Below are 13,290 nucleotides of genomic sequence, written 5' to 3'. Positions count from 1 at the left end.
TGGACTGTGGCGCCGGGGACCCACACTGTGATGGAGGAGGTCAGGATGGACTCTATGATGGCTGAGTAAAACTGCACCAGCATCTCGGTCGGCACCTTAAGTTTCCTCAGCTGCCGCAGGAAGTACATCCTCTGCTGGGCCTTCTTGATGAGGGAGCTGATGGTCAGCTCCCACTTGAGGTCCTGGGTGATGGTGGTGCCCAAGAAACGGAAGGAGTCCACAATGGGGACGGGGGTGGGAGAGTCAATCAGGGTGAAGGGGGATGGTGGGGCTGTGACTTTCCTGAAGTCCATGATCATCTCCACTGTTTTCTGGGCGTTCAGCTCCAGGTTGTTGAGGCTGCACCAGGACGTCAGCCGGTCCACCTCTCTCCTGTAGGCGGACTCATCGCCATTCGAGATGAGCCCGATGAGGGTGGTGTCATCCGCAAACTTGAGCAGTTTTACGGATTGGTGACTGGAGGTGCAGCAGTTTGTATACAGGGAGAAGAGCCAGGGGGAGAGTACACAGCCTTAAAAATTGGGTTTCACGATGTAAAGCGCTTTGAGTCACGAGAGAAAAAGCGCTATATAAATATAATTCACTTCACACTACCCACTGCCTTTTCCAATAAAATCGCATTGTCATACTACCGTATTTTTCGGACTTATAAATAAATGATAAATGGGTTATACTTGTGTAGCGCTTTTCTACCTTCAAGGTACTCAAAGTGCTTTGACAGTATTTCCACATTCACCCATTCACACACACATTCACACACTGATGGCGGGAGCTGCCATGCAAGGCGCTAACCAGCAGCCATCAGAGGCAAAGGGTGAAGTGTCTTGCCCAAGGACACAACGGACGTGACTAGGAAGGTAGAAGGTGGGAATTGAACCCCAGTAACCAGCAACCCTCCGATTGCTGGAATGGCCACTCTACCAACTTCGCCATGCGTTCCTTTTTTTCCCCTCAAAACTCGACAGTGCGCCTTATAACGCCTAATGTACGGAATAATTCTGGTTTTGCTTACCGACCTCAAAGCTATTTTATTTCGTGCAAATGAAATAAGTGTGACCAGTACATGGCAGTCAAACATAAGATAAATATGTAGACTGCACTATGATGGCAATATGACTCAAGTAAACAACACCAACATTTGATATGTTCCATTGAAAATATAGAACATTACACACGGCGCTCAAAAATCTATCAAAATGTTTTAGTACGACTTTGGTGAGCTATGAAGCCGCACCGCTTGATGGATTGTACTGTGCTTCAACATAGGAGTATTATTATGGTGTGTGTATAAGGTAAGACATATTATCTGGTGTTTTGTTTCACAATATTATGCAAAAGCAACTTTTCTTACCTTCTGGTACCTGCTCATCTGTATTTGGGATCTGCATAATTCCTGAAAAATTGTGTGCGTCCGCCTTTTTAGTCTGTGCTGACACAGTAGTCGATAAGCTTCTTCTTTTTCTCTATCTTCTTGTTATGGTACATTCATCCTCCGCTGTTGCCATTTCTAATATAAAGTAGTGTAAAGTTCTTACTTATATCTGTCAGTAAACTCGCCATGAAAGCGCTAAAACATACCGGTGTAGTGAGTTTACATTATTCACCCAAGGAACTTTAGTTATTAGAGAGTTCCGATCGGACGGTTTTGTCATGGGACACATTTCCGGCGGATGAGGAGATGCTGCTCTGTTATTGATTTAATTAAAGGGTGAATGTCATTAAAACAGTTAGCTCCATCTTTTGACACTTCTTCCACTCCCGTCATTGCACACTACACCGCTACAACAAAGATGACGGGGAGAAGACGCTGCCGAAGGTGAGCCACGTAAATAAGAGCGCCCACAAAACGGCGCATCCGGAAGCGACGGTCAGAAAGCGGCTTGAAGATGATCTGTAAAACATCATCTATGCAACATTTTGACCAAAAAACCACCTTTACATGTTATGTAGACCACAAGGAAGTGTTTTACATTTAGAAAAAAAATAAGAATAAAATGACTCCTTTAATGCGCCCCATAATCCGGTGTGCCTTTTATATGAAAAAAGATCGAAAATAGACCATTCTTCGGCACTTGTTATACTTGTGATTACCGTATTTTTCGGACTATAAGTCGCAGTTTTTTTTCATAGTTTGGACGGCGGTGTGACTTATGTGTGAAATTATTAACACATTACTGAAAATATCAAATAATATTATTTAGCTCCTTCACGTAAGAGACTAGACGTATAAGATTTCATCGGATTTAGCGATTAGGAGTGACAGATTGTTTGGTAAACGTTAGGGGTGTGGGGAAAAAATCGATTCGAATCCCGATTCTCACGTTGTGCGATTCAGAATCGATTTTCATTTTTAAAAAATCGATTTTTTATTTTTTTTCATTTTTCATTTTTATTAATCAATCCAACAAAACAATACACAGCAATACCATAACAATGCAATCCAATTCCAAAACCAAACCCGACCCAGCAACACTCAGAACTGCAATAAACAGAGCAATTGAGAGGAGACACAAACACGACACAGAACAAACCAAAAGTAGTGAAACAAAAATGAATATTATCAACAACAGTATCAATATTAGTTACAATTTCAACATAGCAGTGATTAAAAATCCCTCATTGACATTATCATTAGACATTTATAAACATTTTAAAAAAGAACAATAGTGTCACAGTGGCTTACACTTGCATCACATCTCATAAGCTTGACAACACACTGTGTCCAATATTTTCACAAAGATAAAATAAGTCATATTTTTGGTTCATTTAATAGTTAAAACAAATTTACGTTATTGCAATCAGTTGATAAAACATTGTCCTTTACAATTATAAAAGCTTTTTACAAAAATCTACTACTCTGCTTGCATGTCAGCAGACTGGGGTAGATCCTGCTGAAATCCTATGTATCGAATGAATAGAGAATCCTTTTGAATCGGGAAAATATAGTTTTTGAATCTAGAATCGCGTTGAATCGGGAAAAATCGATTTTGAATCGAATCGTGACCCCAAGAATCGATATTGAATCGAATCGTGGGACACCCAAAGATTCGCAGCCCTAGTAAACGTATAGCATGTTCTATATGTTATAGTTATTTGAATGACTCTTACCATAATATGTTACGTTAACGTACCAGGCACGTTCTCAGTTGGTTATTTATGCCTCATATAACGTACACTTATTCAGACTGTTGTTCACTATTCTTTATTTATTTTAAATTGCCTTTCAAATGTCTATTCTTGGTGTTGGGTTTTATCAAATAAATTTCCCCCAAAAATGCGACTTATACTCCAGTGCAACTGATATATGTTTTTGTCCTTCTTTATTATGCATTTTTGGCAGGTGCGACTTATACTCCGGAGCGATTTATACTCCGAAAAATACGGTAATCATGATTAATCCAAATTCAAAAGTGTGCTTAATACCATTTTAAAATGGTATGGTTTGACAGCATCACTGGTAACATCTCAATAATGAAAAATGCATTTAATGTTCACAACCTGGCGAGGGCCATTAGAAAACAAGCTGCGGGCCAAAATTGGCCCCTGGGACGCACTTTGGACCCCCCTGGGCTACACAAACAATGACAGCTAATGTTAGCAATCATTAGCTTAGTTACATCATTACATGCTGAAAGCCGTAAGTGGACAGGATTTTTTCTCCCCCCCCCCCCCCCCCCCCACGAAGCCTCCCAGGACGACTCGGCAGACAGCAGCGCCGACGACAGCGACTCAGACGACCACTCGGAGGGCGGCGTCGTGCTGGCACGTTCAGGGCGCCAGGAGGAAGAGGAGGAGTCACAGTCAGATGGAGGTAGAGTTCTCCTCCTCGCTGTATTAACACTGTAGTTACTAATAATTCTGCTCATTGTGCGTGCAGACATGGTGAGCAGCCGACACGTGGACGCTCTCTTCCACTACGCCGTTACGGGCAACGCGGCTTACCTGTTAGCTCTACAGCGCCCCCTGATGGCGGCGCAGGACGAGGACGGAGACACGTGAGTGCGCGTTGTGGAGCATTCTCCAGTCTGCTCGCTTTGAGCGCTAACTCGGCCGCTGTGTGTCAGTGGACTCCACCTGGCGGTCCTCCACAGCCAGCAGGCGGTGTTGGCCAGTCTGACTCAGGTGCTTGGCGCTTCGCCGGGGGACGGCCTTCTGGACACGAGGAACCACCTCTACCAGGTAGAAATGCGGACGTAAGGACACAGAAGAAGGCGTGTCAGGAAAAGTTTTCAACCCTCCCGCGTGTGTCCCAGACTCCTTTGCACCTGGCGGTGATCACGCAGCAGAAAGAAGCGGTGGAGGCGCTACTCGCAGCCGGCGCTGACCCCGTGCTGACGGATCGCCATGGCAACACGCTGCTCCACCTGGCCTCCCAGCAGGATGGAGGGGAGATGGTGCACTTTTTATTAGGACACCGATCCATGAGAGGACTGCTGGAGACCTGCAACACAGCCGGTAAACACACACACACTTACACACACACACACACACACTAGGGCTGGAAAATTCATCGAATTTAGATTTCTATTATGGCTTCTCACCATCATGAAAATATATTTGAAAAGAACGAGCATGCAAATTCCGACACATGTGAGGGTGAAACAGATGGAGAGCCAATGAACGAAACCAGAGCATGTCCATTAGAAGTCTGTTGTTTGGGGTCTCATCATGGTTGCTACTTATCAATAATCACTAAACTCAGCAGGAAAAGTTAAGTCAATTGATTTCCGCATTCATGTAATCGCAGACGAAATCACATAATTGGCCAATAAAACGAAATACGCTGTTAAAAGCAGAAATTGACATAAATGTAAGTGAAACGCTATCATTGTTAGTAGGGCTGGGCGATATGGACGAAAAGGTATATCTCGATATATTTGTGCTTAAACTCGATATTCGATATATTTTCCGGTGAAAGTATACATATAAAGATATTCTTTTTTGAGCGAGATTCACTGAAATTGATGTGAATGACAACTGTAATGTAAACAGTCAGTGGCACTTTTATTAATCCAGTTAGTCAAGATGGGTATTAACAGCACAGAAAAGAAATCGTTTAAGTAGCACAGAATAAATAAAATAGAAAAATATTATTTCTACGTAAAATAAATAACATAGCTGTGCAAATACCGTATTTTTCGGAGTATAAGTCGCTCCGGAGTATAAGTCACACCGGCCGAAAATGCATAATAAAGAAGGAAAAAAACATATATAAGTCGCACTGGAGTATAAGTCGCATTTTTTGGGGGAAATTTATTTGATAAAACCCAACACCAAGAAAAGATATTTGAAAGGCAATTTAAAATAAATAAAGAATAGTGAACAACAGGCTGAATAAGTGTACGTTATATGAGGCATAAATAACCAACTGAGAACGTGCCTGGTATGTTAACGTAACATATTATGGTAAGAGTCATTCAAATAACTATAACATATAGAACATGCTATACGTTTACCAAACAATCTGTCACTCCTAATCACTAAATCCCATGAAATCTTATACGTCTAGTCTCTTACGTGAATGAGCTACCGTAATTTCCGGACTATAAGCCGCTACTTTTTCCCCTCGTTCTGGTCCCTGCGGCTTATACAAGGGTGCGGCTTATTTACGGCCTGTTCTTCTCCGACACCGACGAAGAAGATTTCGGTGGTTTTAGTACGCAGGAGGAAGACGGTGACACAATGATTAAAGACTGACTTTTCATATACCGGTAGGCTGGTTATTTTGATAACGTACAGGCGAGCCCTTTGTATTACTTTGCACCGTTGTATTATTTGTACTCTGCACGAATGCTGTTCGCCATGTCAAAGATGTGAAAGTTTGATTGAATGATTGAAAGATTTATTGTTAATAAATGGGACGCTTTGCGTTCCCAAACAGTCATCTCTGTCCCGACAATCCCCTCCGTGGTAGCAGGAACCCCTATATACTAGGGTAATTACACATCAAAACCCTGCGGCTTATAGTCGGGTGCGGCTTATATATGGAGCAATCTGTATTTTCCCCTAAATTTAGCTGGTGCGGCTTATAGTCAGGTGCGGCTTATAGTCCGGAAATTACTGTAAATAATATTATTTGATATTGTACAGTAATGTGTTAATAATTTCACACATAAGTCGCTCCTGAATATAAGTCGCACCCCCGGCCAAACTATGAAAAAAAACTGCGACTTATAGTCCGAAAAATACGGTAATACAAAATGTATTAAACTCAGATAAAAAATACATTTGCAGGCAGGCACTTTTTAATTCCCAGTCGACGATGTAATGGACTGTCACACACGTACGGTTCTGTGGTCCTACAAGAAGTGGTCAGTGCCAAGTAAAGTTAAAGTACCACTGATAGTCACACACTGGGTGTGGTGAAATTACCCTCTGCATTTGACCCGTCCCCTTGTACCACCCCCTGGGAGGTGAGGGGAGCAGTGAGCAGCAGCGGTGGCCGCGCTCGGTAATCAATTTGGTGATTTAACCCCCAATTCCAACGCTTGATGCTGAGTGCCAAGTAGGGAGGTAATTGTTCCCATTTTTATAGTCTTTGGTATGAGGTTGGGGTTTGAACTCAGGACCTACCGATCTCAGGGCGGACACTCTAACCACAAGGCCACTTTACTTAATTGTGCGGTTATGATCTTCTCACTTCGACGTACATTTCGCTTGAATATTCCCTCTTCTCTTCTTCGACTCGCTCGTCGTCATTTGTGATGTCTGTTGTGATTTTCCTTCCTGGTTCCATGGCCCGCCCTATCTTTCCTCTGATTGGCCTGTCCCTAATGTTTTGCCCTTGTCTTAACCAATCGTGACTCATCCTTTTAAACCAACCAACCAATCATGGATGTTCTTATACGTAAACCAACCAATCATTGATCTTTCCAGTATATTTTGTCCCCTGCCCGTATTGTTGCACTACTCCAGTTCTCTTTCTCTTCTCCCTCTCTTTTCTTTTGCAGCATGTAGCTTAGCTAACCGCTACATGGGTCTAAAAATAGCTAAGCTACGGAAATCGCTACCTGTATAAAAAGTAGCGAAGCTACTGCCAAGCTACTGGGAAATGTAGTTAAGCTACGTAGCTTCGATTTTTAAGTTATTATTTTTAATTTGAAAACCATATTTTCTACCACTGCAGTCGTAAACCGGAATGGATTATCAAAAACCGTACTCATTACAGGCAAACCGTAGTTGTTGGCGAGTATGCAGAAGTCCGCATTTTTACTTACTAGTTAGTTGGTCACAGGTACACTACTGGTGGCACAGTCAGACTCCATATTTGCTTGTGTGTTGTTGTTGTGGGTCAGTTCAGTGGGGGGGAGACGGCAAGCACGTCTTGGAAGGAGGAAAGGGAGGGGTCTAATAGCCTTTGGAGTGTTGAGAGGGAGAGGGAATCGAGGAGAACAAGGAACCCAACAAATAAGCGGCGTTTGGTTATTTTAACGTGAAAAAATTATATGGATATTACGATATTTTCTTAATTCATGTTTAAAAATATATAGATATATCTTACAAACTCGATATATTGCCCAGCCCTAATTGTGAGGAGAATGAACATTTGTTTGGGAAAATAATGTATCAGGGACCGCACATTCATCATGTCGTGATCTGTAGTCTGGATTATGTTTTGGTTATTTTTTGTTAGTTTTGGACTCTTTTAGTTCCTGTTTGCGCTCCCTTGTTTGTTTAGTTACCATGGCGACTTATTAGTTTCACCTGCCTCTGGTGTTCGGGACATGCACCTTCTCTAATCAAGAAGACCATTATTTATGCCTGTCTTTGCCAGTCAGTCGGCCTGGCGTCATTGCTTAGTTCATGCTGCTCGTTCCATGTCTGATTCCACAGTTATGCTAGTTGCTCCATGCCATAGTTTGTTTAGTCCAGTGGTTCTTAACCTGGGTTCGATCGAACCCTAGGGGTTCGGTGAGTCGGCCTCAGGGGTTCGGCGGAGCCTCCGCCATAGAGGTAAAGACACATCCGACTTATCGTGTAAATAAAAACTTCTCCCTATCGGCGTATAGTGGATACCCCCAAACAATGTTGCCTCTAATTTTCCATCTGATTTGCAGGTTGTTTGATTGATCGATTGAAACTTTTACTAGCAGATTGCAAAGGAAGAGAATACATTATATGAACCAGTACAGTTTACACAGTACAGTACATATTCCGTACAATTGACCACTAAATGGTAACACCCGAATAACTTTTTCAACTTGTTTAAGTCGAGGTCCACGTTAATCAATTCATGGTAATGTGTGTAAGATGTGTAATTTGTTGTGAGTTCATGCACTGTGTTGGTTTAGTTCTTTGAACAAGGTGATGTTCATGCACGGTTCATTTTGTGCACCAATAAAAAAGCATAGGACTTTTTCTTGAATTTTTCACTAAAGAAGGGTTCGGTGAATGCGCATATGAAACTGGTGGGGTTCGGTACCTCCAACAAGGTTAAGAACCACTGGGTTAGTTGTTTTCATGTTTCATGTCTTAAGTTTTTTGCCTTAGCTTCCGCGTGCGATAGGCACGCTTGCCTTCGGGTTGTTTTCTGTTTTTTTGTACTTCGTTGAGTGTTAGTTGAATAATTAAATATGTTCCTGCCTTCACGCCTTGTCCGGAATAGTCCGATTGCTTCCCGGGAGAACAAACCTCGCAGTAAGCTGCGACCCCCCCGTTATGACAGAATGAACAAACAAGGGAGCGCAAACAGGAACTAAAAGAGTCCAAAACTAACAAAAAATAACAAAAACATAATCCAGACCACAGATCATGACAGACACACTCAAACTAAACAATTTCAACGGCCCCTTGAAACAGCGACTAAACTAGGAAGCTAAAACTAGCAAGAACAATCCATACACCAACAGCACATCTCATCTGCTTGTGTTGTTGTGAACGACATCCTCCAAGTAACCGCAATGTACGAACAGTAGTCGCAACTTGAGAGGCGCTCTATGTTTTATTTTATTTTTACAGCCTCAAATTGTCTCCTTGCTCGTCGACCTGAGAACTGCACACTTCCTTCCTCCACAATAATAGCGCAGTGTTTTGATTGAAACTTTTATTAGTAGATTGCACAGTGAAGTACATATTCCGTACAATTGACAACTAAGTGGTAACACCCGAATAAGGTTTTCAACTTGTTTAAGTCGGGGTCCACTTAAATTGATTCATGATACAGATATATACTATTTTCATAATACAGTCATCACACAAGATAATCATCAGAGTATATACATTGAATTATTTACATTATTTACAATCCGGGGTGTGGGATATGGAGGGGAGGGGGTTAAGTTTGATTGGTATCAACACTTCAGTCATCAACAATTGCATCATCAGAGAAATGGGGGGGGGGGGGGGGGTTACCCACATATGCGGTCCTCTCCAAGGTTTCTCATAGTCATTCACATTGACGTCCCACTGGGGTGAGTTTTCCTTTCCCATATGTGGGCTCTGTACCGAGGATGTCGTTGTGGCTTGTACAGCCCTTTGAGACACTTGTGATTTAGGGCTACATAAATAAACATTGATTGATTGATTGAACAGTGTAGGACTGACTTGGTAGGATATGTACAGCAAGTATTGGACACAGAGAGAGAGATCAGAAATTATTAAAAAAAAGTGTCTACATTTGATTGTTTACATTTGATTATTTACAATCCGAAGAGGTATGATGAGGAAGGGAGGGTGTTAGTTTAGGGTTGAAGTTGCCTGGAGGTGTTCTTTTAGTGCGGTTTTGAAGGAGGATAGAGATGCCCTTTCTTTTACACCTGTTGGGAGTGCATTCCACATAGATGTGGCATAGAAAGAGAATGAGTTAAAACCTTTGTTAGATCGGAATCTGGGTTTAACGTGGTTAGTGGAGCTCCCCATGGTGTTGTGGTTATGGCGGTCATTTACGTTAAGGAAGTAGTTTGACATGTACTTCGGTATCAGGGAGGTGTAGCGGATTTTATAGACTAGGCTCGGTGCAAGTTGTTTTACTCTGTTCTCCACCCTGAGCCAGCCCACTTTGGAGAAGTGGGTAGGAGTGAGGTGTGATCTGGGGTGGAGGTCTAGAAGTAATCTGACTAGCTTGTTCTGGGATGTTTGGAGCCTAGATTTGAGGGTTTTGGAGGTGCTAGGGTACCAGGAGGTGCATGCGTAATCGAAAAAGGGTTGAACGAGAGTTCCCGCCAGAATCTTCATGGTGCTTTTGTTGACCAGAGAGGAGATTCTGTAGAGAAATCTCGTTTGTTGGTTGACCTTTTTGATTACCTTGGTTGCCATTTTATCACAGGAAAGATTAGCCTCTAGAATGGAACCTAGGTAGGTGAGCTCATCTTTCCTGGTGATAACAATGTCACCCACTTTTATAGTGGGTGACACATCCGGTTTCAAAAAAGTACCTAACACAAGCATAATGTACTTAAAGCAATTATTGATACATTTACACAATTATTATGCTTTAAACCTAAAATACTGTAGAAATTGTCCAAAGATGAATTGCATTTTTGCATTTAATTAGCAAACATTTTATAAAATTGTACACACACTCTTATGGTGGTGAAATAAGTTCAAAAGGTAAAAAAACTAATTAAAAACAATATAGGTTGATTGGCAACACTAAATTGGTGTGTGAATGTGAGTGTGAATGTTGTCTGTATATCTGTGTTGGCCCTGCGATGAGGTGGCGATTTGTCCAGGGTGTACACCGCCTTCCGCCCGATTGTAGCTGAGATAGGCTCCAGCGACCCCGAAAGGGACAAGCGGTAGAAAATGGATGGATTGCTATTGTTATTTAAATGTATTAAGTGGATTTTTTTTCTACTTATCGTTTATTTGTTAGTAATTTATATCCCTTTTCTTTTTAAAACTACATTCAAAGTTAAGTTTTGGAGGTACAGTAAATACCCAGGTTTTCAACTTAATGAATAATCGTGTAGTTAATGGTGATTACGATATCAGTCAAAATGATTGTGATGATTTACTTTGCCATAATCATCCACGTTGGTGTTTGGACCAACCTCCTGTCACTCTGTTGCCGTGCTCACTAGGTCTGTGTGCCATCCACCTGGCGGTTCTGGCCAATCAGCTGACCTCTCTCAGGGAGCTGTTGGAGGGCGGAGCTAACGTGGAGGCTCAGGAGCGCAGCAGCGGAAGGACCGCCCTCCACCTCGCCACCGAGTACGACAACGTGTCGCTGGCGGGCTGCCTGCTGCTGGAGGTAAAACCCCAAAGTGTCCTCGCCCGCATGTGGCCGTGTGTCGTCACCTGCGCAACGTTTGCCGTTGTCAGGGCAACGCCGTGGTTGACTGCTGCACCTTCAATGGCTCCACCCCTCTTCACATCGCCGCAGGGCGAGGCTCCATCAAGTTAACCGCTCTCCTCATGGCTGCAGGTGCGTACATGTAACCCGCCTGGTTCAAGTCCTTGCTTTTTCTGAACCTGGCGAGCGTGCTAGCTACCGAGCTATCAACCTGAAAGCCAGCACTGCTCTTGAGGTTGACTACGGCTGGCCGTCCTTCACACACACAAAATGGTTAGCCTAGCTTAGCATCAAGCTAAGGTCCTACTTGCATCACTGTGGACCACCATCTTGCATAATCCAACATGCTGATACTTGTCCAGGCGCAGACCCCGACAAGGAGAACTTAGAGCCACTCTTCTTCCGAGAGGAGGAAGAGGAGGAAGATGAGGGATACGTTCCCGGCAGCAGCCCCATCAACATGGCTGCCTCCGCTCAGGTATGCTGCTAACACTACACAAGCTCCTCCTCCCGTGTCACATGGTGCAAACATGTCGGCCGTCCGACTGCAGGTGCTGGAGCTTCTCAGCGGAAAAGAGTACCGTCCCAAATCTCCCGGCCTCGCGGTCCCCCCTCAGGGTGAGTTCAGTCCGACAGTCGTCTTATCGGAGGCTCAACACGCATGACGACATTTGTGTAGGCGACCTGGCGAGCCTCGGTGCCGACGTGAAGCAGACGCTGTGTCGAGGTCTGGAGAGTGACGGATGCTGGGAAGATCTCGCCGACAGTCTGGGTCTTGGGATCCTCAAAGCTGCTTTCAGACTGAGCCCCTCCCCCTCCCAAACCCTGCTGGACAGCTATGAGGTACACTTGACTATTGACTATTAGGCCTTTTTCCACCAAATTTAAGTTCATGGAAACTAGAGATGTCCGATAATGGCTTTTTTGCCGATGTCCGATATTCCGATATTGTCCAACTCTTAATTACCGATTCCGATATCAACCGATACAGATATATACAGTCGTGGAATGAACACATTATTATGCCTAATTTTGTTGTGATGCCCCGCTGAATGCATTAAACAATGTAACAAGGTTTTCCAAAATAAATCAACTCAAGTTAAGGAAAAAAATGCCAACATGGCACTGCCATATTTATTATTGAAGTCACAAAGTGCATTATTTTTTTTTAGCATGCCTCAAAACAGCAGCTTGGAATTTGGGACATGCTCTCCCTGAGAGAGCATGAGGAGGTTGAGGTGGGGGGGGGGGGGTGTATATTGTAGCGTCCCGGAAGAGTTAGTGCTGCAAGGGGTTCTGGGTATTTGTTCTGTTGTGTTTATGTTGTGTTACGGTGCGGATGTTCTCCCGAAATGTGTTTGTCATTCTTGTTTGGTGTGGGTTCACAGTGTGGCGCATATTTGTAACAGTGTTAAAGTTGTTTATACGGCCACCCTCAGTGTGACCTGTATGGCTGTTGACCAAGTATTAAGTGTTAGTTAAAGCTGCCTTGCCCTATAAAAACTAAACCAGTTTTGAGTTGGCAGTTCTCAAGAAGTATTGCCTGATGTGAACGGTTAGTTGCCTGGCACAAAAGCGCTCTCTAAAAACCTGCGATCAAGAATGGTTGACTTACATGACGCTGGAAAGGGTTACAAAAGTATCTCTAAAAGACTTGATGTGCACGGTAAGACAGGTTGTCTACAAATGGAGAAAAGTTCAGCACTGTTGCTATTCTCCCTAGGTGTGGTCATCCCGTAAAGATGACCGCAAGAGAACGGCGCAGAATGCTCAATGAAGTGAAAAATAATCCTAAAGACCTACAAAAATGTCTGGCGCATGTCCCAAATTCCAAGCTGCTGTTTTGAGGCATGTTAAAAAAAAAAGCACTTTGTGACTTCAATAATAAATATGGCAGTGCCATGTTGGCATTTTTTTTCCATAACTTCAGTTGATTTATTTTGGAAAACCTTGTTACATTGTTTAATGCATCCAGCGGGGAATCAAAACAAAATTAGGCATAATAATGTGTTCATTCCACGACTGTATATATCGGTATCGGTAATTAAGAGTTGGAC

General features: G+C 43.1%; 1 protein-coding gene across 2 annotated transcripts in view; it reads left to right on the top strand.

Annotated features, from left to right (window-relative positions):
• The window catches only part of nfkb1 (nuclear factor of kappa light polypeptide gene enhancer in B-cells 1), a 68,364-nt gene that overhangs the window by 53,492 nt on the left and 1,582 nt on the right, over positions 1-13,290 (top strand). For both annotated transcript variants that reach the window (XM_062040046.1, XM_062040045.1), the window contains exons 14-22: positions 3,686-3,811; positions 3,878-3,995; positions 4,065-4,179; positions 4,254-4,455; positions 11,022-11,191; positions 11,263-11,365; positions 11,596-11,711; positions 11,785-11,851; positions 11,913-12,076. In XM_062040046.1, coding sequence (XP_061896030.1) covers positions 3,686-3,811; positions 3,878-3,995; positions 4,065-4,179; positions 4,254-4,455; positions 11,022-11,191; positions 11,263-11,365; positions 11,596-11,711; positions 11,785-11,851; positions 11,913-12,076 — 1,181 coding nt within the window. The remainder of the gene's footprint in view (positions 1-3,685; positions 3,812-3,877; positions 3,996-4,064; positions 4,180-4,253; positions 4,456-11,021; positions 11,192-11,262; positions 11,366-11,595; positions 11,712-11,784; positions 11,852-11,912; positions 12,077-13,290) is intronic.

Source organism: Entelurus aequoreus, linkage group LG28, assembly GCF_033978785.1.
Source record: "Entelurus aequoreus isolate RoL-2023_Sb linkage group LG28, RoL_Eaeq_v1.1, whole genome shotgun sequence".
NCBI lineage: Eukaryota > Metazoa > Chordata > Actinopteri > Syngnathiformes > Syngnathidae > Entelurus > Entelurus aequoreus.
Note: the sequence above shows the minus strand (reverse complement) of the source record. Positions and strands in the feature narration are given on the sequence as shown.